The sequence below is a fragment of the Malaclemys terrapin genome, chromosome 1, assembly GCF_027887155.1.
Source record: "Malaclemys terrapin pileata isolate rMalTer1 chromosome 1, rMalTer1.hap1, whole genome shotgun sequence".
In the NCBI taxonomy this organism is placed as follows: Eukaryota; Metazoa; Chordata; order Testudines; family Emydidae; genus Malaclemys; species Malaclemys terrapin.
This window is the reverse complement of record NC_071505.1, coordinates 344,218,993-344,245,195: the sequence shown is the minus strand read 5'-3', so window position 1 is coordinate 344,245,195 and position 26,203 is coordinate 344,218,993. Positions and strand designations below refer to the sequence as shown.

The following is a 26,203-nucleotide window of genomic DNA, read 5'->3' as shown; positions in this document are numbered from 1 at the left end:
CACTTGGGTAACTGGTTGGACCCAGGACTGACAGATGCAAAGATGGCATAAGTCTACCCTTCTCCCTGCCCCCTCCCGCCCCCCAGCTCTCTGAGCTGTGCTGAACACCGCTCCCATGCAGCCACAGATCTGGGCCAAAGTGTAATGCTAAATATCAGTGGTATCTGTTTGGGGAGTTGCCTGCTGGCACATAACTCAGGGATCGGGATTGGGTTTGGTCTTATTTACCATTGCCATGAGTGATCTGGAAAAGGGAGTAAAGAGCATGTCCGTGTGCAGCTGACACTGACTTGTGAGGAGCTGCAAACACCAGGACGGAGAAAGAAGCCAAAGGGGGTGGGAGAGGTTAGAAACTACTGAACAGAGATTGGCATGAGGAGAAATGCAGGCTAATGCACCTGGGGGAAGCCAGGTGAAGGCAGAGGAAGTCGGTGGGAGTCTCCCGGGAAGGTGTGACGCTGAGATAGTGGGGTGAACGTGCCACAGATACAACCAGGGCGAGCAAAGCCAAACGGCAGCAGATAGGCCCGGTGGGGAGTGAGCAGCGTTCACAGGAACAGCACCTGGGGTGATGGTTCAGTTCTGGGCAGGTTGGGAGCGAGGGAGCCGGGAACTGGAAACTGTTCAGAAATGAGCAGCAGAACTGAGCAGGGGAAAAGATGACAGGAGCTAAGTGCCGTGGGCTCCGTGGTACTGGTGCGGACCCGTGGCGATCAGAGCACGTACGCTGGGGTCGCAGGGGGCAGAATGTTGCCCTACGTGTATAACGTGGGCGAGAGGAAGTTAAGTGATGGCGATTTGGCTTGGGGGGGGGTTCGCTAGGAGTGATGGGATGCGTCCAGGGAAAGTGTACGCTGAACATCAAGGGGGAGGGACTCGCAGGGGAGCATGCCTCGGGGGGGGGGCACGTATGGCCCAAAGCGAGCGCTGGGTCTGAGCCGCAGGACTCATCCCGCTTGCCCCAGCATGTCACTCCAAGAAAACATTGTGAACGCTGTCAGCAGGAACCTAAAAACCTCTGCTGAATCGCGGGTGTTGGTCGCGACCCCCGTGTGTGCTCCTCTCTCTTGCCAAGCCCCCACTCTGCTCCAAGATTGTAAGTGGCTCTGGAACCTGGTCGGACTTGCTGGCACATGCAGCAGCGTGAGCTGACCCAGCCGCATAGTGACCCCCCTGATGCCCTGAGCGAGCTTAGATCTGGGTCGGAGCCAGCAGGCCTCTGAATTCTGCCTTGGCAGCTCAGGATTTCTTTGTTTCCAGGGCCATTCCCATTGTAAAACGCTGCCCTTAATTGGCCCGTAGACAGGAAATGGCAGAAGACAGCTAGGGCCGCCATCACAACATCAGCGCCCCGTGTTCCCCTGGGAACCGGTGCTGCAGACGCCTTTGCAGCGGCTCGGCTTCCTTTCCTGTCCGCTCCCCGGCCAGAGCCGCGAGGCGGGCACGCGCTCTCAGTCACGCCTTGACTTCTGTCGAGGCCACATTGCGCCGAATTGAAATCCGTCCTATCTTCCCGAAGGGGGGAGGGGGAAAAGGAGGAGGGTGGCAATGAAAAATTCATGGAGGCATGATTAAAATATGAGCCTTTCCAGGAAAACAGAACGCGTTTTCATCTCCTTTGCCTGGGGCGCGCTGTAAAACATGCCGGGGGCCGGTTTGAGATGAATAATGGGTAGGCCGGGGCAGGTGCTAATGGAATCAGAGCTGCTAATTAAAGATCTACAGCACTGGGTCATCTCTGACCAGCTCCCCTGTTAGTCCCCACGGGCCCATTCCTGTAGTGCTCCCGGTCAGAGACCACCAGTCCCTGGGCGCTGCAGAGTGCAAACTTTGCTGCGTTGTGCTGGGAACTGCCTTTTAATGCCGGCTCAGGTTGCATTTCAGCGCCATTTAAATCCCCAGCGCACACCCCACTGTTACCTGAACTTAAAGAAGAAACTCCATTAGCCGGCAGCAGTAGGTGGCTGTTATCCTCTGTGCAGACTAGCCGCTAGAGGGGAACATGGCATACACAGGCCGTATTTTTCAGTACTCCCTCCGGATCTGGTTGCTGTACACACCAGCTCGTCCTGCCGGTTGGTTCTTTCTGTGCACGGACTCTGTGCCTGCCCCTGGAATTCGCCCGGGCAGGTGGGATTGTAAAGCTTCTGGACCGTGACTGTCAGTGCGATCTGCACGGCACCTCGTGGGACGAAACGGAGACGGTCGCACTCTGCCCCGGATTGGTGGGCTTGGATTAGGGTAGTTCAATGGTTGGGGAGCCTTCTAATGGGGAGCAAAATAGCGCTGATTAGAGTCAGTCACTGCAGCAACCAGAGGTTACTAGGAGCTGGGTGCTCCCTGCGAAGGTGATGGGAGCTCAGGCTGCTCGCTGGGCCGTAGGGAATGCTGGCAAGCGGGCGCATGTGGTGTGCAAAGGCCTGGCGCTAGCTCCGCGCTCTCTCCGGGGAAGGAGCTGTGTAGCTAATTGCTTGTGACGCAGCAAACTGGGTCAGTCACTGCGAAGGAGAGGGGCGCCGCCAACTCTGGGTACGGCAGGCCAGGGAGGAGCTGGAAATGCTTCGCTGTCCTCAGGACATGACACCGAGCGGGGGGGCGGGGCTGAGACTGAAAATTAGGGTTACCATTGTCCGGATTTACCCGGACATGTCCTCCTTTTTGTGCTAAAAATAGCGTCCGGGGGGAATTTGTAAAGCACTCACAATGTCCGGGATTTCCCCCCGGCAGAGCAGAGCGAGCGGCTGGGAGGGCTGCAGGGAAGTCCCGGGCTGGACTCCGGAGCAGCTGGAGAGGAGCCGGATCCGCCCTGCATTCTGAGCCGGCAGCTCCCTTGCAGCCCAGTCCAGCAGCACTGTGCAGGGCCAGGGACCGGGTTTTGTTGTGCAGGGCCAGGGACCGGGTTTTGTTGTGCTGGGGAGCGCAGCCATGTGTCCGGCTCGCACAGAGCCCAACACCCTGTTCTGAGCAGCAGGGTAAGGGGGACCGGGGGCAGGAAGGTTCTGGAGGGGGCAGTCAAGAAACGGGGGGGGGGCTTTTTGGGTGGAGTGGAGAAAGTTTTGGGCAGTCAGGGTACAGGTAGGGGGTAGGGTCCTGGGGGGCAGTTGGGGGGGGTCTTAGGAGGGGGCAGTTAGGGGACAAGGAACAGGGAGTCTTAGGTAGGGGGTGGGGTTCTGGAGGGCAGTTAGGAGCAGGGGTCCCAGGAGGGGGCAGTCAGGGGACAAGGAGCAGGGGGGAGTGTTTGGGAGTTCTGGGGGGGGCTGTCAGGTGGCAGGGGTGGGGAGATGGATCGGAGCAGTCAGGGGACAGGGAGCAGAGGGGTTTAGATGGGTCGGGAGTTCTGGGGGGGGGGGCTGTCAGGGGGTGGGGAGTGGTTGGATGGGGCGTGGGAGTCCCAGGGGTCTGTCTGGGGGTGGGGGTGTGGATAAGGGTTGGGGCAGTCAGGGGACAAGAGGCAGGGAGGCTTAGATAGGGAGTGGAGTCCTGGGGGGCAGTTAGGGGCAGGGGTCCCAGGAGGGGGCAGTCAGGGGACAAGGAACGGGGGGAGGGTTGGGGGTTCTGGGGGGGTGGGAAGTGGGAGGGGCAGGGGCGGGGCTAGGGCGGGGCTCCTCCCATCCTCTTTTTTTCTTGCTGAAATATGGTAACCCTACTGAAAATGATCAGGGGGCTGGAGCACAGGACTTGCGAGGAGAGGCTGAGGGGACTGGAGTTATTTAGTCTGCAGAAGAGAAGAATGAGGGGGGATTTGATAGCTGCTTTCAACTACCTGAAGGGGGGTTCCAAAGAGGATGGAGCTCGGCTGTTCTCAGTGGTAGCAGATGACAGAACAAGGAACAATGGTCTCAAGTTGCAGTGGGGGAGGTTTAGGTTGGATATTAGGAAACACCATTTCACTAGGAGGGTGGTGAAGCACTGGAATGGGTTCCCTAGGGAGGTGGTGGAATCTCCTTCCTTAGAGGTTTTTAAGACCCGGCTTGACAAAGCCCTGGCTGGGATGATTTAGTTGGGGTTGGTCCTGCTTTGAGCAGGGAGTTGGACTAGATACCTCCTGAGGTCCCTCCCAACCCTGACATTCTATGATTCTATGACTGAGCAAAGCAAGGCTGTAGAGGGTGGGCTATCTCTCTGTGTTTGTGGGCACGGGCGGCTGTGGTTTTGGTGCTCAGGTGGGCATGCATCTTTCTGGCTGTGTCTGTGTAGTGCCTTTGTATGAGCTGTGATTTTCCCTATGTCAGCGTCTCCGTGTTCTGGGTTTGGGTTCACCTGTGTGCGTGCTTCATTTCCCGGCCTGTGCCCGCCTGCTCCACTTCCCTGCATGTGCACAGCGAGCTCTCTGCTTCCTTGGGACCCGACTGCAGAGGTGCCCCCAATGAGCTGGGAGCAGAGGTGCTGGCCAGGGTTGGCACCTCGCTGGTTATCTGCCAAGATGCCCCCCTCCCCTCCTGGCCGAAGGAGTCTGGCAGATTGGCCAGAACGCGCAGGGAGCCAGAGGTGCATCCCCAGCGTCCCCACTTGCCTTTCTCGCAGCTGTCGCTGGGCCAGAACAATGAGCACGGACCCTCCCGCCGCTGCCTCTTGCCGGTTCACGCCCGCAGGCTGCTCCTTTGCCCTCGAAGCCCAGAGGGTGCACAGCGCCATAAACCGGCCGGCGCTCGCTTTGACGAAGGAGACAGCTTGGCTGAGGGGTTGATACCACACAGCCTGCGCAGAGAACCTCTTTCTTTTTCAATGGCTCTGAGCTTCTTGGGGTGGCTTTCCCCCCAGGATCACAAAGCTCTGGAAGTGTTAATGAACTAAGCTTCCCAGTCCCCTTGCGAGGGTCTGGTACACCCGCTTCGTAGCTGGGGGAACCCTGAAGCGTGGAGAGACCAAGTGATGTGCAGTCACAGAGCGCGCCAGAGCGAGGACTAGAACCCAGGAATCCTGAGCCCTGCTCCTGTGTTCTGACCACTAGGCTACTCGGTCACTGCAGTAATACACCCTGACCCCACATGCCTTTGCCTTAGGATGGAGGGGAAGATGCCACCCTCCAGCAGTGAAATGGAGAGCGCAGATGTCACCGCACTGCCTTTGAAATGACAGAGCAGCTGGCAGGGACGTGAAAGGGAAGGGAAGTAGCGTTCCAATTATGCCGCGATTCTCTGAGCAACTGTGAAGCTGCTGCTGCTGCTGTGTAGCGAATGGGGAGCGGAACAGAAGCACAAAGAACCTCTCTCCAGCTGCACGGTGTGCAAACAATAACCCCCAACATCCGAGGGGAATCCGGCACCCAGCCCCTTTGGGAGAACAAGAGCTGAAGATGTAACGCTGGGCAGGGGAACCTGGGGTCGCCGAGATGTTGACACTTCTTCGAGCTGGGAAAAGCTTCGACACAAAGCATTTAGCTGCTGCTCAATCAATAAAGCAAGACTCGGTTTGGGTTTCGGCTTGTCAGCTTCTCTCTCCCCTGCTGGGGTTGTTTATTAGCATTACAGCAGAGGCCCTGACTCAGATGGGGACTCCATCATGCTGGGTGTTGCATAAACCCACAGAGAGACAAGCTCTGTATCTATATAGCCAACACAAACGGTGGGAGGGGAAACTGAGACGGGAAGTGGCTTGCCCGTGCTCACCCCGTGGCAGAGCTGGGACTAAAACCCAGGTCCCTGACTCCCAGGCCAGAGCCCACCCCACTGAATCGCGCTGCCTCCCAGTGGCTGAGTCTAGGAACCTTTTCGGAAGGGTGGATTAGGTGGGCGAGAGCTGCCCAAGAGGCCTCGGAAAGGGGAGGGAGAGTTGGTGAAATTGACACACAAAGGCAAGTTCAGAGGCAATGTATTGTGCTGCGTAGCGGTCGTGTTGTGTCGGGTGTGAGACAAGAGAAGGCAGGTCTCCCAGAGAGTGTCCTGATTAATGCGACAACCTCCCCTTTCAAAATAGGGCTGCGTCCCATCAACTGTGGTGGACCAAGAGCAAACGAGCTCTTATTCCCATGGGCGGTGACTTGGCACGGACCCTGGGCCTGTCAGTTCACTCCCCGCGTCCGTGGCATCCTGTGACATGGGGAACCTCCTGGAAGGGAAGTAGGTGGCCAACTCCCATTAAATTCCAGCGGGTGCCTAAATCCTTCCAGCCCCTTCAGAATCTCAGCCAAAGTTCCCGCAGTGCTGTGAGTGCCCCCCAGTGTTAGAAGCATTGGAACAGCCTTTGTAAAGGGCAGACGTTTTTCTAACACAGAGATCCCGTCTTGGGCTGGCTGACCTGGTCTTTGTCTAACCCGGCTTCTGTTAAAACGGTTTGGGGATATTGGATCCAATGGAGACGAAAGAGCAAATCACAAGCCCTGCCTAGCCCAAGGCGGGAAGGCCGCGGGCCCTGGGGCCCTGTACACTCCTTGGCATGTTTACCCATTGTTACGGAGATTACTTGGAGAGAAAACTCTTTGGGATAATCCGTACGGCACCGACGGGGTCCTGGCCCCCGACTGGGAATCCAACGTGCTGTTCCAGACAATGAATCATAGTAAGAGCTCACGGGCGATATTGTGAAACAGCCTGTGGAAGTTCTGGCAGATCGTCTCAGCTCCCAGGAGCTGCCAGGCTGGATCAGACCAACGCCCCACCGAATCCAGCAGCCTGTCTCGGAGCATGGCCAGTACCACATACTGCAGCGGAAGGTGCAAGAGTCCGAATCCCCGCAGTGGGCAGCGAATAGTTATTTATGAGTGTTAACGTCCGCTGGTGCTTGTGCAGTGGCTGGTCCCTGGGCTGACACCCCGGACACGGAATCAGGCACCTCCAGAGCCGAGGTTCCCCAGTTATGAGCTGTCACAATTTATAACCTCTGTGGATCAGGCACAGAGGGTGACTTGTAACAAGCTCACGCGTGGGTTACTCTTGCATTATGAAAGGGTAAATAGGAGCGGCTGATTGCCCTTCTCTGCACCAGTCAGTGTGTGTCCTATACCTTAGCACGCCTCCTCTCCTTCGGCTTCTCAGCTACACAGGGCCAATCTTTTCAGTCTCTCCGGCTGTGGGTTTCTCACCAGGCCTCTCTAATTATTCTCACAAGCTGCCCCCGTCTTTCTGCTCCATCTTTTTGGAGATAGGGTGACCAGAACTGACCCTGGTACATCTAGGTAGCGTAGCACGGATGGAGAGAGGCTCTCCGGGTTTGTCCCCCAACTGGTTACAGTTATGTCAGATCGCAGCGACGTATGCCACAATCTCAAATTGTTCCTCCCAAGGCCCCTCGCTTTGCATTTGCCGGCACCGCCATCACGGTGCCCATCCCCCTACCTCTGCTAGGTCCCTCCGACGTTCCTCTCTGTCTTCTCTAGCCCTGATGAACCTCAGTGACTTTGTGTCATCTGCACATGTCCCCTGGCCCCGTTCTCTGCCTCTTCTAAAGCATGAAGAATTATGCTAACACCAGCCCTCGCATGGAGCCTTGTGGCAGCTGCTCCCTTTAGCCATGATGAAAACTGACCATTTGACCCCAGATCTTTGTTTCCTGTCTCTTAGCCCGTCGTGAAGCCAGGGCGACACTTCACCTCTCGGCCTGTTAGTTTCCCTAATAGCCCCTCGTGAGGGACTTTCTAAAGGCTTCTTCAACGTCCAAATAAGCTATATCAGCCATAACTAATCTCCTTTATTCCCTGTGCTCAGAGAACTCGGACAGATTAAAGAGACACCAGATTCCTTTCCCGTCTGTCTAGGTGCAGATATTCTAAGCAGGCTGAGCTGGGTGCAATGGACGCTAGCCCCGTAGGGGGTCCCAGGTAATTTTACCCCACCTCTATCCATGGACTGGACGTAAACGTCCGTTTAAATCAAGGGACCGACTCCCTTTGGCTTCAATGGGCGTTGGATTAGTGCACAGCTTCCTGGAGTCAGGCTGCCTGCGTTCTCTCCCAGCTCTGCTCCTGACGCTGGGTGACCATGGCGGAGCTGCTCTGTGGTTACTCTGTGGGAGGCGCTGGGGTCCCTGGGCGATGAGTCTAGCCAGACAGACGCTCTCGAGTGACATTTCCTGCAGCAGTCCTACTGAGGAGGACGCAGGGAATTATTCCCGAGTTGCAGTAGCAGATCCTCTCTCCCAGCTCGGCACAATTATCACTTCACCAAGCTCCTTAAAGAAACCCCCAGCGTTTGACTTTCTGACGGCAGCCGGGATCCGGACGTGCAGCGGCGACACGGGGTCCATTGCCAAGCACCTGGCAGTTTGTCACTAGCAGTCAAGTGAGCTAGCACGGCTGCCTCTGCCAAGGGATTTTCACCTTCCTCAGCTGCATGATGCTAACGTATCCACCAGGGAGGCAGCTCTCAGCCCAGACTTCCTCCCTCAATGCCCCCTGGTTTCTAGCAACTCCAGAACAAATGGATCAGCCCCAGCACAGAGCATCAGCTTTGCAGAGAATGCTTTCTAATGCGACAGGCCTAGGGTGACCATACATCCCATTTTTGCTGGGACATTCCCCTTTTTTAAGCCCCGTCCTGGACATGCTGACGTTTGGGGGGCCAAAAATGGGCCTTTGTCCCGTTTGTTCTTGCCTGTTGCAAGTTGCTCTGATCAGTTGGCAAGAGCAAAGGGAACAAATGTCCAGTGGGTTGAGCCCCCTTAGGGGGGCGTGGAGGAATGTTTGGGGAGGCCAGTGGCGACACAAGGCGCTGGGCGGTGCCGGGCTCGGGCGATCAGCCTGGGGCAGCGCAGGGCTCAGGTAGTCAGCCCCAACCCCAGTCCCAGGCAGCACAGGGCTTGGGCGGTCAGCCCAGGGTGGCATGGGGCTCAGGTGGACAGCCCCAGTGCCAGGCGCCGTGGGGCTCAGCAGTCAGTCCGGGGCACAAGGCTCAGGTGAGCAGCAAAGCCAAGTGGCGTGGTACAGCCCCATGCAGGGTTCAGGATGTCTCAGGTGACCTGCAACACCAGGTGGCTCAGGACAGCCCTACATGGCATCCTGCTTGTGGAGGGGAGGGATAGCTCAGTGGTTTGAGCATTGACCTGCTTAAACCCAGGGTTGTGAGTTCAATCCTTGAGGGGGCCATTTAGGGATTTGGGGCAAAAATCTGTCTGGGGATTGGTCCTGCTTTGAGCAGGGGCTTGGACTAGATACCTCCTGAGGTCCCTTCCAACTCTGATAGTCAATGAAATCTGGTCACCCTATCCAGGCCCCGACTGAGATTGGGGCTCTCTCACTGGTGACAGGCCCCTTTAAGAGGGAGCAGGGCCCACAGCACTAGTGGCTGGCCAGCTGTCTCCCAGCTGGGGTTGAGAGAAGGCACCAGGCCTGTATAAAGGAGAGCTGTGTGAAAACAGACTGAGCAGGGAGGGATTGAATGAATGTCGCAGGAAGGCTCATGCAGTGGGCCCCAGGGAATGAGGGGAAGAACCAGTTTGGCAAGTGCAAGCTAGGCCTAGAAGCAAGGGATTGACTCTGGAGGGGGATCCCCCAGAGCAGGGGTAGGACCCTCCAGTGAGGAGGCCTGGGAGTGGGCTGCAGGAGAAGGCTCACGGGGAGACATGGGTCCTGGAAGTCTCAGGTAGGAGACGTGGAGAGCGGGGCGCTGGCAGAGGAGCTAAAGGAAGTGGGGCAGAGGGGTTACACAGTGAAGCGCTGCAGTGTTGTGCCCGGGTTTTCCTTGGGGAGGAGCTGATTTTTCTGTACGGGGTCTGCTGACTGTGGCACTTTGTGAATAAAAGGCTTTGAATTTTCTACTGAGAGAGACAGTATTCCTTTGCGTGGGTGACTACCGGGGACAGAGGCAGGCATCCTTGGGGTGCTGGAGTCTGCCAGAGGAGGGGCCACCCTTTGACACAGGGAAACTGAGGCACAGGGGGAGCGATATGCCCAAGGTCACACAGAGCTGGCAATATAACATGAGTGTCCCCAGCCCTAGCCTGGCACCCCTTCTGCTAGACCTTGCTGCCTCCTGTTAGTTAGCTCAAAATAGTGAGTGTTAGCTGCAAAATGTGCTGCCAGAATTCAGTCTCTGCTCCCATCCCCACCCTTGAGACGACCGCTGGCTTTAAACAGACTCACAGTCACGCTGCCGCTGATTTCAGCGCGTGGCTTGCTTGAGTGATGGCTGCACTCCACTGGGTTTTGTCCAGTTTGGAGAAGGAGTTAAAAGATCAGCTAATGCTGATCGGAGCTTCAAGCAAACTTTAGGGACTCTGGTACTACAGGGTTAAGCACGGGGTAGACAGACAGATTATATCAAAATCCGTATATATAGAATCCTAAATAAGCCCTGGGATTGCCTATATTGTGTTTTGGCTCCCCCAGCTTAGCTATGCCAGTACAGCTGCATGCCCCTGTGAAGTTCACCCTGGTTTCAAAATCTCTCTTCTCTTGTTGCTAACAAATCTTTCCCTTCCTTGTTTTGCAGAGTATTTAAGAAAGCGAGTCCCAATGGAAAGGTGAGTCCATCATCCTTGTATCTTTGGGTTTCGAAAGCCAGGAGTGGGGTGTGTGTGTGTCAAAAGCCTTTTTTTCAAGTGTGTCCTGTCAAAATTCGAGGGCCCCTTTTGTGGCCATGATGTGACAGTGTCTGAATGTGCTGTGAAATATGTGCACGAGGCTTAGTGAAGGGAATGCAGAAGTAAGTCACCTGGCCAATAAGGCATTTTTAAACCGCAAAATGTACAGTGCTTGTCCCACAATAGGGAACTTTGCTCTTCATTTTATGCTACCCAAGCGTCTGCTAGATGATTCTTGGAAGACCTGGGAAGCAATGGCCCCTGCCTCACACTGCAACATTCAGATCTGGATACAGTCTTGCCAGCCCCGGGTGTTCAAGTCTCATGAGTTGGGTCCAAAAAAATCTTGAGATTGGTGTAAAAATAATGAGGGTTTTTAAATAATGAATTTTGAGTTCTTTTTTATTTGCCTTTGGTTTCTGAGCTATAAGGGTTTTGTGATGGGTTCCCCCTCTCGGGGTGCTGCCTGGAACTGGGGTACCACTGAGCCCCCTGACCCACCAGCCTGGGCTTCCACTCACCCTGTAATGCTGTGACAAGCTGCAGACACGCTCCTGGTCTCACACTTTCACCAGCACACAGGTAGGGATACACCCAGCTGCAGCTACACACACAGGTGCTGAGATCAGCTCTGCATGGGAAGGCTCAGCTAAGGCTCCTCCCACTTCCTAAGGCACCCCCCCCCGAAGTGTAAACCCAAAATTATACCGTCTTGCACTTCACAAGAAACTGTACGGCATAAGCTCATGAAAGTCACCTCCTCCCTCAATGTGGAGAGAGAGATGCAACAGCGTTCTGCCCCCCCAGTTATGATTTCCACCCACTGGTTTTAGACAAAACAAAAACAAGTTTATTAACTACAAAAGATAGATTTTAAGTGATTATAAGGGATAGCAAACAGATCAAAGCGGATTACCTAGCAAATAAACAGAATGCAATTTAAACTTAATATACTAAATAGGTAGGATATAAAGTAACGAATTCTCACCCTGAGTGTTAACAGGCTGGCAGATTCTTAAGGCACAAGCTGCCTTGGCTTTCCCAGGTTTTCATACTCAGGCTAGCAATCCCTTAGCCTGGGACCAGCGCTCCCCCCTGTTCAGTCTTTATTCCTCAGGTGTTTTCAGGTATGGTGTTGTAGGGAGAATGAGGTACCATCATGATGTCATTGTCCCCCTTTTATATCTCCTTCCCACTGGCTGGAAAGCTCTGTTGCTGTGGCCTGGGTCAAACAGTTCCCATTGTGCATTGCTATCTCTGAGAGGTTTCTATTGTACACAGTTCCTGAGGTAATCCTTGTGCTTGTGTGAATTTCCTCAGTAAGCCGTTAACATTGTTTGGCCTTTTTACTGTTGCGCCGGAAAGGCTGCTTGTGGGTGTTTTCAACCTCACAGTATGTTTCCGTAACACATACATAGCCAAACTTCAAAACGTCACATACGATGATAGCACATACAATCCAACGAGATATTAATGTCTAGCAGATCAAGACTTTTAGAATGACACCTCACAAGACAGACTTTGTATAAAACATATCCTAATTACATGACTGGTGAATATTGGGGTGCCTGGGTGTCACAGGGTGCTTAGGTCATGTTTTCAAGCTCTTCTCTGCAGCCAGAGGGGAAGAAACTTGTTTTAAAAAAAGAGTGAGCTGAAATTGTCATGCAATCCCATGAATCCAGGAATGTCATAACTCAAGATAAAATTGTAAGTCGGCAAACAGTCAAAGTTCAGGAGTGTCTAGAGCAGGGGATTTGTTTTGGCCAAATGTAAAGCTCCATCAAGCTGCAAAATGAAAATCTGGCTTTTAATTCACATCCAGGGCTTTGTTAAAGCTCCATCTCTATTCAGCCGCAAATGAATCAGGGAACAGATCTGTTCCCCTGCAGTTGACAGGGGATTAAGAAACTTCTATGTAGCTCCCTGGGCGGTTTCCCTGTCCTAAAAAGGCGCATTCTTGCTGAGAGTGGAGACTTGCAAAGTGAGACCAGCTGGGTCTGTTTGTCAGTCAGTTACCCAGAATTCTGCAGGGAGGATGACATGGCATCTGATTGGTCAATCCAGGATTGAGGTTTTATCTACCATTGGGAGGAAGTATCAGAGGGGTAGCCGTGTTAGTCTGAATCTGTAAAAAGCAACAGAGGGTCCTGTGGCACCTTTGAGACTAACAGAAGTACTGGGAGCATAAGCTTTCGTGGGTAAGAACCTCACTTCTTGCATCTGAAGAAGTGAGGTTCTTACCCACGAAAGCTTATGCTCCCAGTACTTCTGTTAGTCTCAAAGGTGCCACAGGACCCTCTGTTGCTTTTCATTGGGAGGAAGAGTGTTTATCTTGCTTGAAAATGAAACAAACTGTAGATTTGCCTCTCCCTGGTGGTGAGATGATCTCACTTTGCTGGGAAAATTAGGAAATCTGAATGAAACTCGAAACAGCAAGCGGGCCCACTAGACTAGATTTTGGGATGAATGGATTAGTGTGTATCAGTACCACTTCCCCCTGCTGGATGGAATTAAGACTGCTCTGTGTGTCATAAGAACCATACTGCTCATGGAGACTTTCCCCAAGGTCGGGGGCCTGTGCTAGTGGAGCTGGAGGGTCTCTGTCCTCGTCACAGTGACACTGTGGCCTTTGAGCAGACTTGGTGCCCATCCTACATGCTGCTAATACCACAGGTTTGTCACAGTGTTTTGCAGCAGGCTGCTCAGTTAAGGAACCTGTTTGTCGCAAAAAGAGATTAAAATGCTGGATGCCAGGGGAGAAATCTGTTGGTGATTGAGAAGGGGACTTATTAGTAAACTGGGACAGGAGGGTGGGAGGAAGCCATTGCACATGTGACTGGTCAGCTTGCCCCCAACTGGGCTCAAAAGGGCAGCTGGAGCCTAGAGGGAAGAGACATGATGAGTCAGAGCCGCCTGAGAGCACAGATTGGAGGGGCAAGGAAAGGGGCAGGTGAGAGCTGTCTGGGAGACAGACTGCAGGGAACATTAGGATGTAAGAATGGCCATCCTAGGTCAGACCAAAGGTCCACCTAGCCCAGTATCCTGTCTTCTGACAGTGGCCAATGCCAGGTGTCCCAGAGGGAAGGAACAGAACAGGTCATCACCAAGTGATCCATCCCCTGTCGTCCAGTCCCAGCTTCTGGCAAACAGAGGCTAGGGACACCATCCCTGCCCATCCTGGCTAGTAGCCATTGATGGACCTACCCTCCATGAATTTATCTAGTTCTTTTTTGAACCTTGTTATAGTTTTGGCCTTCACAACATCCTCTGGCAACGAGTTCCATGGGTTGACTGTGCGTTGTCTGAAGAAATACTTCCTTTGGTTTATTTTTAAACCTGTTGCCTATTAATTTCATTGGGTGACCCTGGGTTCTTATGTTATGTGAAGGAGTAAATAACACTTCTTTATTTACTTTCTCTGCACCAGTCATGATTTTATCGACCTCTATCATATCCCCCCTTAGTTGTCTCTTTCTTTTCCAAGCTGAACAGTCCCGGTCTTTTTAATCTCTCCTCATATGGAAGCTGTTTCATACCCCTCATCATTGTAGTTGCCCTTCTCTGTATCTTTTCCAATTCTAATATATCTTTTTTGAGATGAGGCGACCAGCTCTGCACACAGTATTCAAGGTGCTGGCATATGTACCAAGGATTTATGATATTTTCTGTCTTATTATCTATCCAGTGGTTCCTAACATTTGGTTAGCTTTTTTTGACTGATGCTGAACATTGAGCGGATGTTTTCAGAGAGCGGAACGCTCTGCAGGCAATCCCTGGGAAGGAGGAGGAATTGGCTAGGAGACTGGTAGAGGGGATAGCCAGCTGACCTACCAAGTAGAGCCTCTGCCAGGAGGCTGCAACGGGCTGAGTTGTTGGAATCTAAGTAGAAGCGACATGAGACTGGTCACTGTCAGGTGGTGGCCTGAAGAGGTGGCTGAGCAGAAATCTCACCTCTCAGTGCTAAGGATGAGTATTTGGGCACCATGAATTAGGGTTATTTGGACTATAGAACAAGGGCAGAACAGAACTAGGAACCGAGTGTTGGGGGATTCATGGGTGAGGGAAATGGACAGTCATGGGACCTCTATATATTTTATGGTGTGAATCGGGCGAGTGGTTGTACCAGGAAGGTTTTATGGACTATTGAACGTATAAATGAATAAATTACATCTGGGGGCAGGCCTTGGTATCGGACAGTGAGAGACTGTACTTGTTTTAATGGCTGGCCCAAAGGGAAACGGGGGCAGATGCACTTACTTCATGGCTTGCTGCCAGCGGGTGCTCTACGACAACAAGTTGATATAATAGATATGGACAAGGCTCCGGAGCCTTCTCCTCTGACTGAGCCAGTTCATCACAACAGCTCTGGGTCAGTAACAGCTTCACAGCAGCTATGAGAGCAACATTAGCCCTGAGACCAGAACTCAAGTTCAGTTCCCAGCCCTGCCACTGTTTTGCTGGGTAGCCTTGCTGGTCACTTTCTCTCTGGGTGTCTCTCTTCCCCTTCCTGCTGATTGTCTGTTTAGCTTGTAAGCCCTGTTTCTCCCTATGCATTTACAACCCCTTGTGCAATGGGGCCACGGTTGAGGCCCCTGTGCAGCACGGCACTACAAATATAATACATTCACCTGGGGGAATTCTGCACTACTGGGCATGCGCATAATTAATGAGCCATTCATATTTTTAATTTTTTGCGCAGAAGAAAGCTTCTGCTGGAATGTTGCTGCAGCTCTGCTTCTTGCCCACTAGAGGGTGCTGTGGCGCTAGAACAGAGCAGCAGCTCACAGCCAGCTAGGAAAGAGAAAGAGCCTACCTTCTTCGCAGCACCTCTCAGGCCAGGTCAGGAGACAGGCTATGGGAAGACAGACAGCTGGGGGTCTGGGGCTCATAAGGGCTGGTGGGGGGAGGACAGACTGGGGCAGGGGCTTAATGGGAGTGGAGGTGCAGGGCCACATGGGAATGGGGGAGTGGGTGTCTGAGTGGGGGTGGAGGGACACATGGGGACAGGGCAGATGTGTCTGACTGAGTGGGAGAAGCTGGGGTCAGCCAGGGTCTGATGGGGGAAGATCCCTAACAGTCCTTCCCTGCGCCCCCCGCCCCCCAAAAAAACCCTGTTCAATACTTTTCCCACCCATACCCGACAACCTTCCAAGTTCACACCCAGGCTCCTTCCCAGCAATTACTTTCCTCTCCCTCAGCTCCTCCGTTACCACTGACTCCCCCCAGCCTTTGCACTGCTTCTGAGGGGTGTGGGAAATACGGTTCCGGATTGTAGTTTAAATGAATTATTACTCAGAGTTCTGTATTAATATGCCTAGTAAAGAATCTATTTGTCAAAAAAAAAAAAAAATTTCCTGAATCTTTTTTGTTGTCTGTATTGTTACAGACACAATTGCTGACAGGTATTGTGAAATAAATCATCAAAAATAACTGAAACTGGTGTGATTATATTGTGTTATTTTGACACATAAAATATGCAGAATTTGAAAAATTGTATGCAGAATTTTAAATTTTTTGTTGCAGCATTTTAAATGTTTTGGCGCAGAATTCCCCCAGGAATGACTATACACTGGAAGCCATTTTTGAGGGGTGCGTGTACAGAATTTTAAGTGTTTTGGCGCAGAATTCCCCGAGGAGTAACTATACATTTTTGAGGGGTGTGTCTGTACAGAAACTATTAGCCGCTTGGCCTGAAAGTCAGAAGTTTCATGTATTTGCTAACTCAGAAATGGCCTGGGCGATCTGCTGAGCAGAAATCTCACCTCTCAGTGCTAAGGATGAGTATTTGGGCACCATGAACTAGGGTTATTTGGACAAAGTCAGAAGGGAGCAACTGAAGGGCTTCGAATGGAATGGATGTTGCATCCTTTAATATGGAGCCAACTCTCTTAGGTGCAGAGCCAATGGAACATTGAGAGACTGGATCGTAAGGAAATGTGCTTCCACTTGTGGTACATTTGTGCCCATGCAGAGAACCAGTGGAGCATTTTGAGCAGAGAGTAGAAAACCTGTCAAACCAGGGAGTGCGCATGCAGCACATTTTACACTCTCATAACTTGGCCAAATGAAAACGATATTTTCACCAGACCACGTCTGCAATGGAAGGACCATGCCTCTGCTAAATTTCAAGCTTTGTCTGTGTCCTACTGAGGTGCTAGAACTATGCAAACGTTCTCCTTATACGGGTCAAAGAGCATACTCTGCTTTCTTTGTCCTCAAAAACCAGCGCCCCCTTTTGCTCAACCGTTTCAAAGCACTGTCAGGGGACATCTACACAGCAAAACAAAAAAAAGAGAGACGCCGCAGCGAATCTCAGCACAGATCAGCTGACTTGGGCTGGTGGAGCTACCAAAAGCAGTGTAGATGTTCGGGCCCGGGCTGGAGCCTGGGTTCTGAAACCCAGCAAGCGGGGAGGATCTCCGAATCCAGGCTTCAGCCCGAGCCCGAACGTGTATGTTGCTACTGTTAGCCCCGCAGCGCTGGCGCCTCTAGGACGTGCTGCTGTGGGGCTGGTTTTGCTGTGTAGACATACCCTTAGATGGGAGCACAGCAAATTTCAGCCCCATACATCCAAGTTTGACAAAGTTAGAAGTAGAGCAGGTGAGGGGAGAAAAGGAAAAAAATTATGACCCCCCCCTCCCTCCCCACACACAATTTCCCTCCCACCTTTTTTAGGTTGAAATGTATCGACTTTGGAAAAAATTGAGATTTTTTCCCATTTCAGAACATTTCAACCAGGTTTGGAATTGGGTGAAAAACGAGGTGGGAAATGTCATCAAAACATTTTTCAGGTTTGTTTTTTTTAAATTTAAACATTTTATAATGTTCATAAAAAGCCGGCTCTGGATGAGACCCGTCTGAAAAGAGCCCTTGAAAATGGAGATGCCCAGGCAATCTTAACAAGAGCTGTTGCTTTGCATTCCACCAGCACCAGACCTCATGTGTCCACTCCCCACCACCCAAACATAAGTCTTTTAATATTAAAAAAAATAAAGCCTTTGAAGAGACAGGCCTATGTGCACCTCCTTTTCCCAAAGGATTCCCTGTCTCCCGATCAGATTATTCCCCATCCCCGTCAAACCAAAACCGAAATCTGACGGCCAGCAAAGCTCTGCGTACCCATTGACACGCTAGCAGTGATCTGTTTCCTATCCTGCACTTCTCTGCCCCTGCATTCAGGCAGGCACTTATAAGGGGTCAGATTCCCCTTTGTGACAGATTTAACTCCATTGGGTGGCATGGGCGTGAACTTCGGATTTGCACCGGTGTAAGTGAGCGGAGAATCGTGCCCAATCTTTATAGCAAGCCAAATAAAGAACACAAAGCTAGAAGCTGCCCTTGCTCTGCAGTTGTAAGAGAGGCCTCTAGTTGAAATAGTTACTCCTATTCATTGCACACCAGTTGGTTAATGAAGTCCTATTTATTGTGACTACGTAGTCGTTACTCAGCGGTCACACTACATAGGACTGCAATAGCCCATAGTACAACTGTTCCACCAAACTTAAAGGATGCCCTTAGACTCCAAAGGCTAGATTTCTTCCAGTCCTCGGCATAGGTCAGATTTTCAAAAGGGCTCAGATCCCATAGAGGCGCCTAAAGAAGGGTAGATTCTCGGCACCCAGCAGCTCCCTGTGTGACACCGATAAGCAGTTTCAAAAGAGCATCCAATGGGCTGAGCTGCTGCAAATCAGTCCCCTAAATGGCCCCTAATGGAAAGTGGGACCCTTTGTCATTTTGAACTTCACTGTTGTGGCCTGAGAAACTGGTATAAGAGGGCTGGAGCTATCCAAGGATGTCGGAATAACTGTGACTGCCTTTGATACTGTGCCTTTCATCCAGATAGCCCAAAGCACATGAAAAATGTACAGGTATCTCTAGCTCTCTACTTCACCTTGCACAGGAATGCAGCCATCTCTGGGGTGGAACACAGCATCTGCTTAACAGCACAGAGTGACACTACTCAATAGTTTAGGATAGAGGGCATGATTCTCAGTCACAACAAGGACTCTTCAGGCCTTGACTGGCAGTGTAAAAGACTCTTCTAGCAGTGTAAAAGAGCCTTAGACTGGGTGGAAATAACCCCCTGAGAATCTCTCATGTGCTTGAGTCCTTCCTGGCCAGTGCAGAGCTAGTGTGGCCAGAGTGCACTGCAGAACAGCTATTCTCTGCTTACTAGGGCCAACAGGTGAGACTATGGAAAGCACAGTGTGAATTAGAGCAGCCCTGAGACTGCTCTAGCTTATGCTAGGGGCTGGGAAAACCCTTTCGTGACCCCAGAATACAGGGAGCACAAAGTATCAGAGGAGTAGCCATGTTAGTCTGGATCTGTAAAAAGTGACAAAGAGTCCTGTGGCACCTTATAGACTAACAGACATATAGGAGCATAAGCTTTCGTGGGTGAATACCCACTTCATCAGATGAATGTAGGGAGCACAAAGGTAATTTAAAGCAACCTCCAACCCCGTTGCCTTGATCCCAACCCCAGATGCAGTGACTCAGCAGAAATGTGCAGAAGAGGGAAAAGAGCTACTGGCTGAGTTGCCAGCCCCACTCCCTGAAGTGCCCTGGATTCAGGGGCAGGACTCCTGCCCAAGTGCCCCCCTCGCCTGGCCCTGCTTAGCTGAGGAGATCATGACCCAGTGGTAAAGAGACCAAGAAGGGAGAAGTGTGGAGTGAAGGGAACACAGGGAGGGGTGGGGAGGAGATCTAGAGCGAGGGAGAAGGGGGGGGGGGTATGCGGGGTTGGATAAGCACCATTCCTTCTTGCTGGCCCCTGGGCCTGCAGTCTCCCAGCGGTCCTGGCTACAAGGGAGAGTCAATGCAATTGCTCAGATGGTGCAAGCTAAGCCTTGAAAAGGGCTTGCCCTGCAGGGAGAGGGTTGAAAGCTGACAAGGGTCTCTTGAGCGCCCTCTGCTGCTAGTCAAGGAGTCCCACTCGGTCACATGGCTGTGAAATGTGGCGCAAGGGGTCTGCGCAGAGAGAGCCCAGGGGTGGCAAGGGGAGACTCCAGGTGGCTGACATATTTCAGCCGTGAGGCTAGGACGTGCAGGGACAGGCAGGGAGCGGGGAGAAGAGCCCCCCACGAGTGTGGATGAGAGGGTGCTTGTGTGGGGGTGGGGAGAAGCTGCACAAGGCATTGAGAGTGTAAGGATCTACCTGAATAAGCTCATAGCAGCTGGTAACAATGCTAGATACATCCATCAGAGTCTTTTCTCTGGGGATCTAAGTGGTAACCCGGGGAAGGACAATGCTAGCAGTGTGACCTGGCCACTAAGGGACCTGCAAAGAGTGTTTTTGAGCCAGCAGGTGCGTGGGTGGGAATTTCGCTCCAGAAGCTGGAAGGAATCCCCGAGGGGCTGGACTCTTGGTGATTCGACGCCCAGATCTGAGTGATTGCTTATTAGCTGTGTTAGTGCAAATATTTCCACCCTTCTCCTAAACTGCTCAACCCGCAAAGGCCTCCCAAGTGCTGATTTCTGACGTCAAAGAGCCCCTGTGCAACCGAAATGCTGCTCCCCTTTCCGCTCACCCGAAACCTTGGTGCAGAGAAAATCAAAGCTGACGATTGAATAGCTGCTGGGCTTGGAAGCTTTAAAGCAATTCAGAGAAATAGATTTAAAAAAAAAAAAAGTTTCTGCAAATGCCACAAACACCTAAGCAAAGTAGAGCTTTCCATCCAGAGACCTCCAAGTGCTTTACAAAGAGGGAGGAGGGGGAAGTCTCATTTATTGCTATTTTAGTGGAGGGCAGCGAGGCATAGGCAGATTAAAGGACTTGCCCATGGTCACTCACCAAGTCAGTAGCAGAGCCAAGGATTCATAGCATTTAAGGCCAGAAGGGAACATTAGATCATCTAGTCTGACCTAATGTACAACACGGGCCATTACATTTCTTGGGGCTTTATTTTTAATTGGACCATGCCCTCTTTCTCCCCCCCTCCCCCCCCCCGGCCCAGCATGATGCAAACCAGTCTCACCCACCCCCGCGCTGCTCTCTAATCCCTCCCTCCATGAGATTGGCTGCTTTGGAGACCATTTCGTTCTGACAAGCCGTGGAGCAGACTCTAGGCCAGGGGTTCTCACAGCAAATTTGTAGTGACCTCAGAGTGCGGCCACCAACTCTTGCTGTGGGCCGCCTTGACGATTTCCCCTAAAATACTTACTTAACCGTAGGATAATGAAATACGTCTGCACGTCCAAGTGCCGACCTGTCTCTGTCCCTGCAGCCCTTCAGGGAGAGCCCGCCCCGGGGAAGGTGGCTCGAGAAGTCAACCTCTGCCTGCGGAGTTCCAGGCTCTCTGGGCCTCGGTCGGGCAGGCGCGGGGGAGCTGCCCAGGGAAGGGGAGCGCCCCGGCGACCGAATGCCACAGCTGCCGCCACTGACAAGAGCTGCCTCAGGCACAAGAGCTGCCTCAGGCACAAGAGCTGCCTCCGGCAGCGACGCTGCCGGAGCCCCTGAGGAGGCTGCGTGGTGCAGGGCGCCCATCCCTGCTGGCAGCACCAGTGCAAACACCAAGGCGGCGCATCTCGCTGCCCTTGGTAACAGCGATTCAGCAGCAACAGCTGGGCACTGCAGGAAGGGCCACCGTTTTCCAGGAGAGGAGCCTGAGGGCAAGGAGGGGGGGTGACACCAGCTGTTTGGGGGGTGGCTGAACCTTTAAACTGTGCCCCCAAATCGCAACATATAATGGCCACATTTGGAAACACGGCTCTAGGCGTTAGTTAAGGGGCCTCACCTAAAACATCCTCAATGGAGGGCTTGTTCACGCCTCAGCTTGGGAAAGGTGCGAATCTAGCTCTGCGGATGCTTCCATGCTGCTGGGTTATTGTTAGCAGCGGGCGCTCAGCCTCTGGGTGGGCACTGGGGACCAGGCCCCGAGAGGGCTGGAAAACCCAAGGCAGCGGCTGATTGGGACACGGCTGCTTTGCATAGCGAGGTGGAGGCCATGAATACTCATACCTGGGCGTGCTCCACCGGGATGGGCTCTGTGCAGAGCGGCTGTATTCACTAGTGGGCGTTTGTAGTCATGCAGCGTAACTGCAGAGAAGTCACAGACACTGCTTTGCAAGGAGTGGTGGCACGAGCTCCAAATGCCCAGAAATCGAGGCGGCACAAAAAAGCGACTGCCGGGGTAACGAATCCAGGAGTTGGACAGAAGCTTGTTTGCTGAATGTCTCTGTGCGTACAGCTGGCCGGTGAGTCATCCTGCCGGCTCGCCAGCGCCAGCGCTCTAAATGTGATTGAGATGGAAGTTTATTCAATAAGCTAATCGGATGAATCTTGGGGTCGGAGAGCTAATGAGTTGCATCTGGAATTCCAGGGGCGGTGCGGGCGAATTCCAATCTGATTTGTTCTGACGGCCAATCAGACATCTGAGCCGGGGCGGCAGGCAAGGCGGGGGATGTGCGTTCTCATGGATAATGAAGAGGTAGGCCTGAATGCCGGGGAAACAAAATGTAGGGGCCAATCCAGCCCTGATGTGACCTATTGACTGCGGTGAGTTTACATCAGGGTTAATGTGATCCTTACGTTGGTTCTTGTTGAGGAACAGATTCTTCTCTCTGTTAAACCAAAGAAACTCCAGTGATTTCCACTGGGATGCCCTAGATTTACATCTCTGTAAACGAGAGAACCATTTGACCCACACTGACTAGTGGCCCCTAACAGATCTAATATGTTAGACACAGAGGAATGTTGGCTGGTAGTTGGAGCAAAAGACTAAGGGATTCCTGGCTTCTATTCCTAGCTCCGTTGCTGATATTAGTAAAGTCACTTAGCCGCTCCGTGCCTCAGTTTCCCTTCTGGAACATGGGGATGACAGCATGTCCTCCTGGGGGGGTTGTGGGGCTTATTTAATGTTTGCAAAATGCTCTGGGATCCTGGGGCTAAGGGTGCCGTAGAAAAGCAAATAACGCCACTAATATACTGGTAGCACCGCGACTATATGAGGCAGCCCCGGGGCAGGAATAAGCCACCTGGACATGGCTGAAGCAGTGCACCCATGAAAACAGTCAACCTGCACTCGGTCGTTCTACGGCGGGAGCCTGCTCCCCATAAAACGCAGAATGATTTCCAGCAGGGTGGCTGATGAAGGTCCTTAGCCCACTGTGAAGTGTCTGGATTGTCTGTCCTATCACCAGAGCCCCCATCACTGAAAGTTCTGTGCACTCTGGTGAGGATGTAGCCCTTCCCGTGAGTGATGAGCTATGGCCAACGAGTTCCTTTTCAAACCAGCTCCTGAAATGAATAAGCCAGCAGATCTGGAGCCAGGGATGGGCTTCCTGGTGTCGCCCCCTGGCCAGTGTGTTATGAATGCCCCTCTGTGCCCAGCCCTCAGAGGAGACGAGTCAGATACAGCGTGGGGAGCTGGACCGGCCGGGAAGAGGCGATGAGAATAGGGGCAGAGATGGACTGGAGGGAGTGGCGTGTGTGCACAGCACTGCTGAGAATGGGGACGGATTTGTAGAACCCTGCAAATCTGCGGATATCTGCTTTATATCTGCAGACCACGCTTACGGGTTGCAGGTCGGATGTGGATACAGATTTTGTATCCATGCAGGGCACTCCAGATTTGCAGGCATAGAGTAGCTAGGATCGGGGAATTTCAGGGCCAAAGTTTATTTATGTTTAGCCATAGATTAATATTTGGTAAGGGCTCCCCCTAGAGGGTGAAATTCACCCTGTGCAGAGGGCTAGCCCAAAGCCTACGCACCATTTAGGACCCTCCTAACTGGTCTGTACCACAGCAACCATCTCCAACTTGCCACTGTGAATGTCTAGAGCACGCTCTTAGAAGACAGGTTTCAGAGTGGGAGCCGTGTTAGTCTGTATCAGCAAAAACAACGAGGAGTCCTTGTGGCACCTTAGAGACTCACAAATTTATTTGGGCATAAGCTTTCGTGGGCTAAAACCCAGTTCATCAGATGCATGGAGTGAAAAATACAGGAGCAGGTATACATACATGAAAGGATGGGAGTGCTTTACCAAGTGTGAGGTCAGTCTAATGAGATAAATCAATTAGGATACCAAGGGAGGAAAAATAACTATTGAAGTGGTAAGAGAGTGGCCCATTACAGACAGTTGACAAGAAGGTGTGAGTAACAGTAGGGAGAAATTAGTATTGGGGAAATTAGGTTTTGTAATGACCCAACCACTCCCAGTCTTTAGAAGAGGCATTTTTACGGCTTTTCTATAGGAAAGCTACCGGCATTGCTGCTTTCAGCATATAACACACACCTGCCGCTCCATCCTCCCCAAGAGCCGGAGCATCTGGAGAAATTCTCTGTGCGTTAAACTCATGCTGTCACGGAGGAAGTGTCTGCAAGGACTGGCTTTGGTTTCTTGCGGGTCCTGATTGACGGGCCCTGCGAACCCCCCCTGGGAACGAAGAACGGGCCATGGGCAGATGCATCCGTTGGCACTGACGGCTCTAGCCAGCATCAGTCATCCGAGGACAGGATCGGCTGTTACGCTGGCGCTTAGAAATGACACTTATCAGATGGAGTTGCTCTCTGAATGCGTTCGTGGCGTGAGCTCTCGTAGTTATTGGAAGCCTATAACTGGATCTGGGCATTGTACTCTGATCTGGCTCTGCTTCTGTTCTGCTGGACAATGATGGCAGACCCTGCATACGCATAATACCGGGCTCTTAGACGGCGCTTTTCAGCCATAGATTTTAAAGAGAGGGTACCATATCACAGCCTCAAATTGCCTCGGTTTCCCTACCTGTACAATGAGGACAATGGTGCTTATCCTGCTTTAAAACTTAGGGATGAATATCAGGTCAGCCACATGGGAAGTGGGTGAACCCACTCAGCCTGACCCCCAAGCTGCCCTGGCTGCCCCAGCCCATTGACCAGCCCCCTGGCTTTAGGGGAGAGGGGGAGTAAGTGCAGGGCCTCAGGGTGGGGCCACAGTCTGTCCTACAATCCCCACTGCCCCTGGCCATCCAGCAGTAGACCTAGGAATAGAACCCAGGTCTTCTGACTCCTAGGCCAGGGCCCACTAGACCACACTATCTTCATCCCCCAAAATAGCCAAGATTTTACCTGCTACACCTTCCTTTAGCCTAAAGGCCCTCAAAGGGGTTCAGCTACAGAGCCAAATCCGGACATTCTTAATCAGCCTCTCCAGGGCTAGTCTGGCTTGGCGCCAATGTTGCTAAATCAAAATCTGCCTCACATACTCCCTTAAGCCACAGGTTCAAAACCAGAGAGCAACATCTTGGTCCCCTCCTCCTGGTGAGGGAGATGAATGGAGTGCCGTGCAGTTTACTAGGGGTGGGTCTTACTGGGCGAGACCTTAAAAATGAAAGTCTGGCCTGCTCTCTATTATTCAGTGATGTTTCTATCAGGGTAGCGTCCAGAGGCAGCACCCAGATTCAGGGCCCAGTTGTGCTAGGCGCTGCATGTACACATCAAATGACAGTCCTGCTCTAAGGGGTTTCTTGTCTAAGAGGCGCGCTCTATAACCAGTTTTCCTTTGCTCGTTTTCATCCCACCTAGTTACGACCCTTTGGGTCCCCCTGTAGAATTCTTCCCCCTCCTTATTATTTCCCAGCAGGTGAGGACTTCAAATGGATTGATTAGCTCTGACCTGGGCACTGCGGTATAATAGCTGGTGTTGGTGTGAGCACACTGCCCTCTGTAGGGCAAAGCGTCAGAGCAGCTCACAAGATGTGGGAGCGATCGTGTCGCCCTCTAGTGGACGCAGCTTAATACACTTGCTGCAGATTGAAAGCTGTCTCCGTTCCCCGGCGGGCCGTACTTTTGGAGCAGAAAGTCTTTCAGGTCATTGCCGGTTTGGTGCGGAGCATAAGGTGTGACCACAATTCTTGGTGTGGCTGTAAATGCTGTTACACCAGCTCAGAGCCAGGCAGCTTAGCGTCTCTGCCTGCCCCACAATCCGGACTCAATACAGCCAGCCTGGGGTCTCTTAAAGGGACAATAGCACGGCCATTGTGGCTACCCTTTACTAGTGTAACGTAGCATCACAGTGTGCATCAATTCTCCCTCGAGTGGCCAGTCCGCTAGGAGAGAACAGCCTACTGCTGCTACTAGCTAAAGGAAACGCTCCTGTAGCTCAGGTGGCAGAGGCCTGTGCTGTGCATCTGCAGGTTGCGGAGCTGACTCCTCCTGGCTGTTTGACTAGCTCCTGGAAAAGCCCTTTCCTTTGTTGGACAGCGAAACGCTTTCCCCAGGCTGTTTCTGCCCCAGTGCTGTGTCGCTAGCCCTTGGAGCTGTACCGCGAGTGGACGGGGACCCTCGACTGGCTTGGGTCTGATCCTGAATACGCTGGGGGGGGGGGGGGGAAGCAAGTCCTTTGAAATACTGACATCTGCAAATCTGGGGACTCGAGATGAAAGCCAGGACACAGCAGCCTTTATTCCCTCATCATGGATGACGTTCATTACAGCGCTGAATACCGGCTGCTGGGAACCCTGCTGGTTTGCTTTCTCCACACAGAATGCAGTGGTGTTTAATTGCCTGCAGCTCTCAGCACCTCGGTGCGTCTCTCCGCCAAGCGGCATCCTCTTTGCTTACCAGACAATGGCTCTGCTGGCACCTCCGGCCGGGGCTCATTTTTGCTCGGCGGAGGACAAAGCCCTCGGCTTGCTTGTTTATCTCGCCCTGTGCAGGGCATCAGATGTGTGGCTTGAGCAGTGCTCTGGGAGAGATTGCTCTCTTTGTTCCTGGTTCCACCGGGCTCGGCTGGAGATAAGCACGGCACAAGAGGCGCTTTGGC

At 52.5% G+C, this 26,203-nt stretch overlaps 1 protein-coding gene across 5 annotated transcripts in view; it reads left to right on the top strand.

Moving 5' to 3' along the window:
* ARRB1 (arrestin beta 1) overlaps window positions 1–26,203 on the top strand; it is a 175,653-nt gene that overhangs the window by 82,260 nt on the left and 67,190 nt on the right. For 3 of the 5 annotated variants that reach the window (XM_054015915.1, XM_054015914.1, XM_054015916.1), the window contains one exon: window positions 10,365–10,395. In XM_054015915.1, the coding sequence (XP_053871890.1) occupies window positions 10,365–10,395 (31 nt within the window). Of the gene's footprint in view, window positions 1–9,466; window positions 9,516–10,364; window positions 10,396–21,779; window positions 21,888–26,203 lie in introns of those variants that run through there. The other 2 variants (XM_054015918.1, XM_054015917.1) reach the window with 2 other exon arrangements.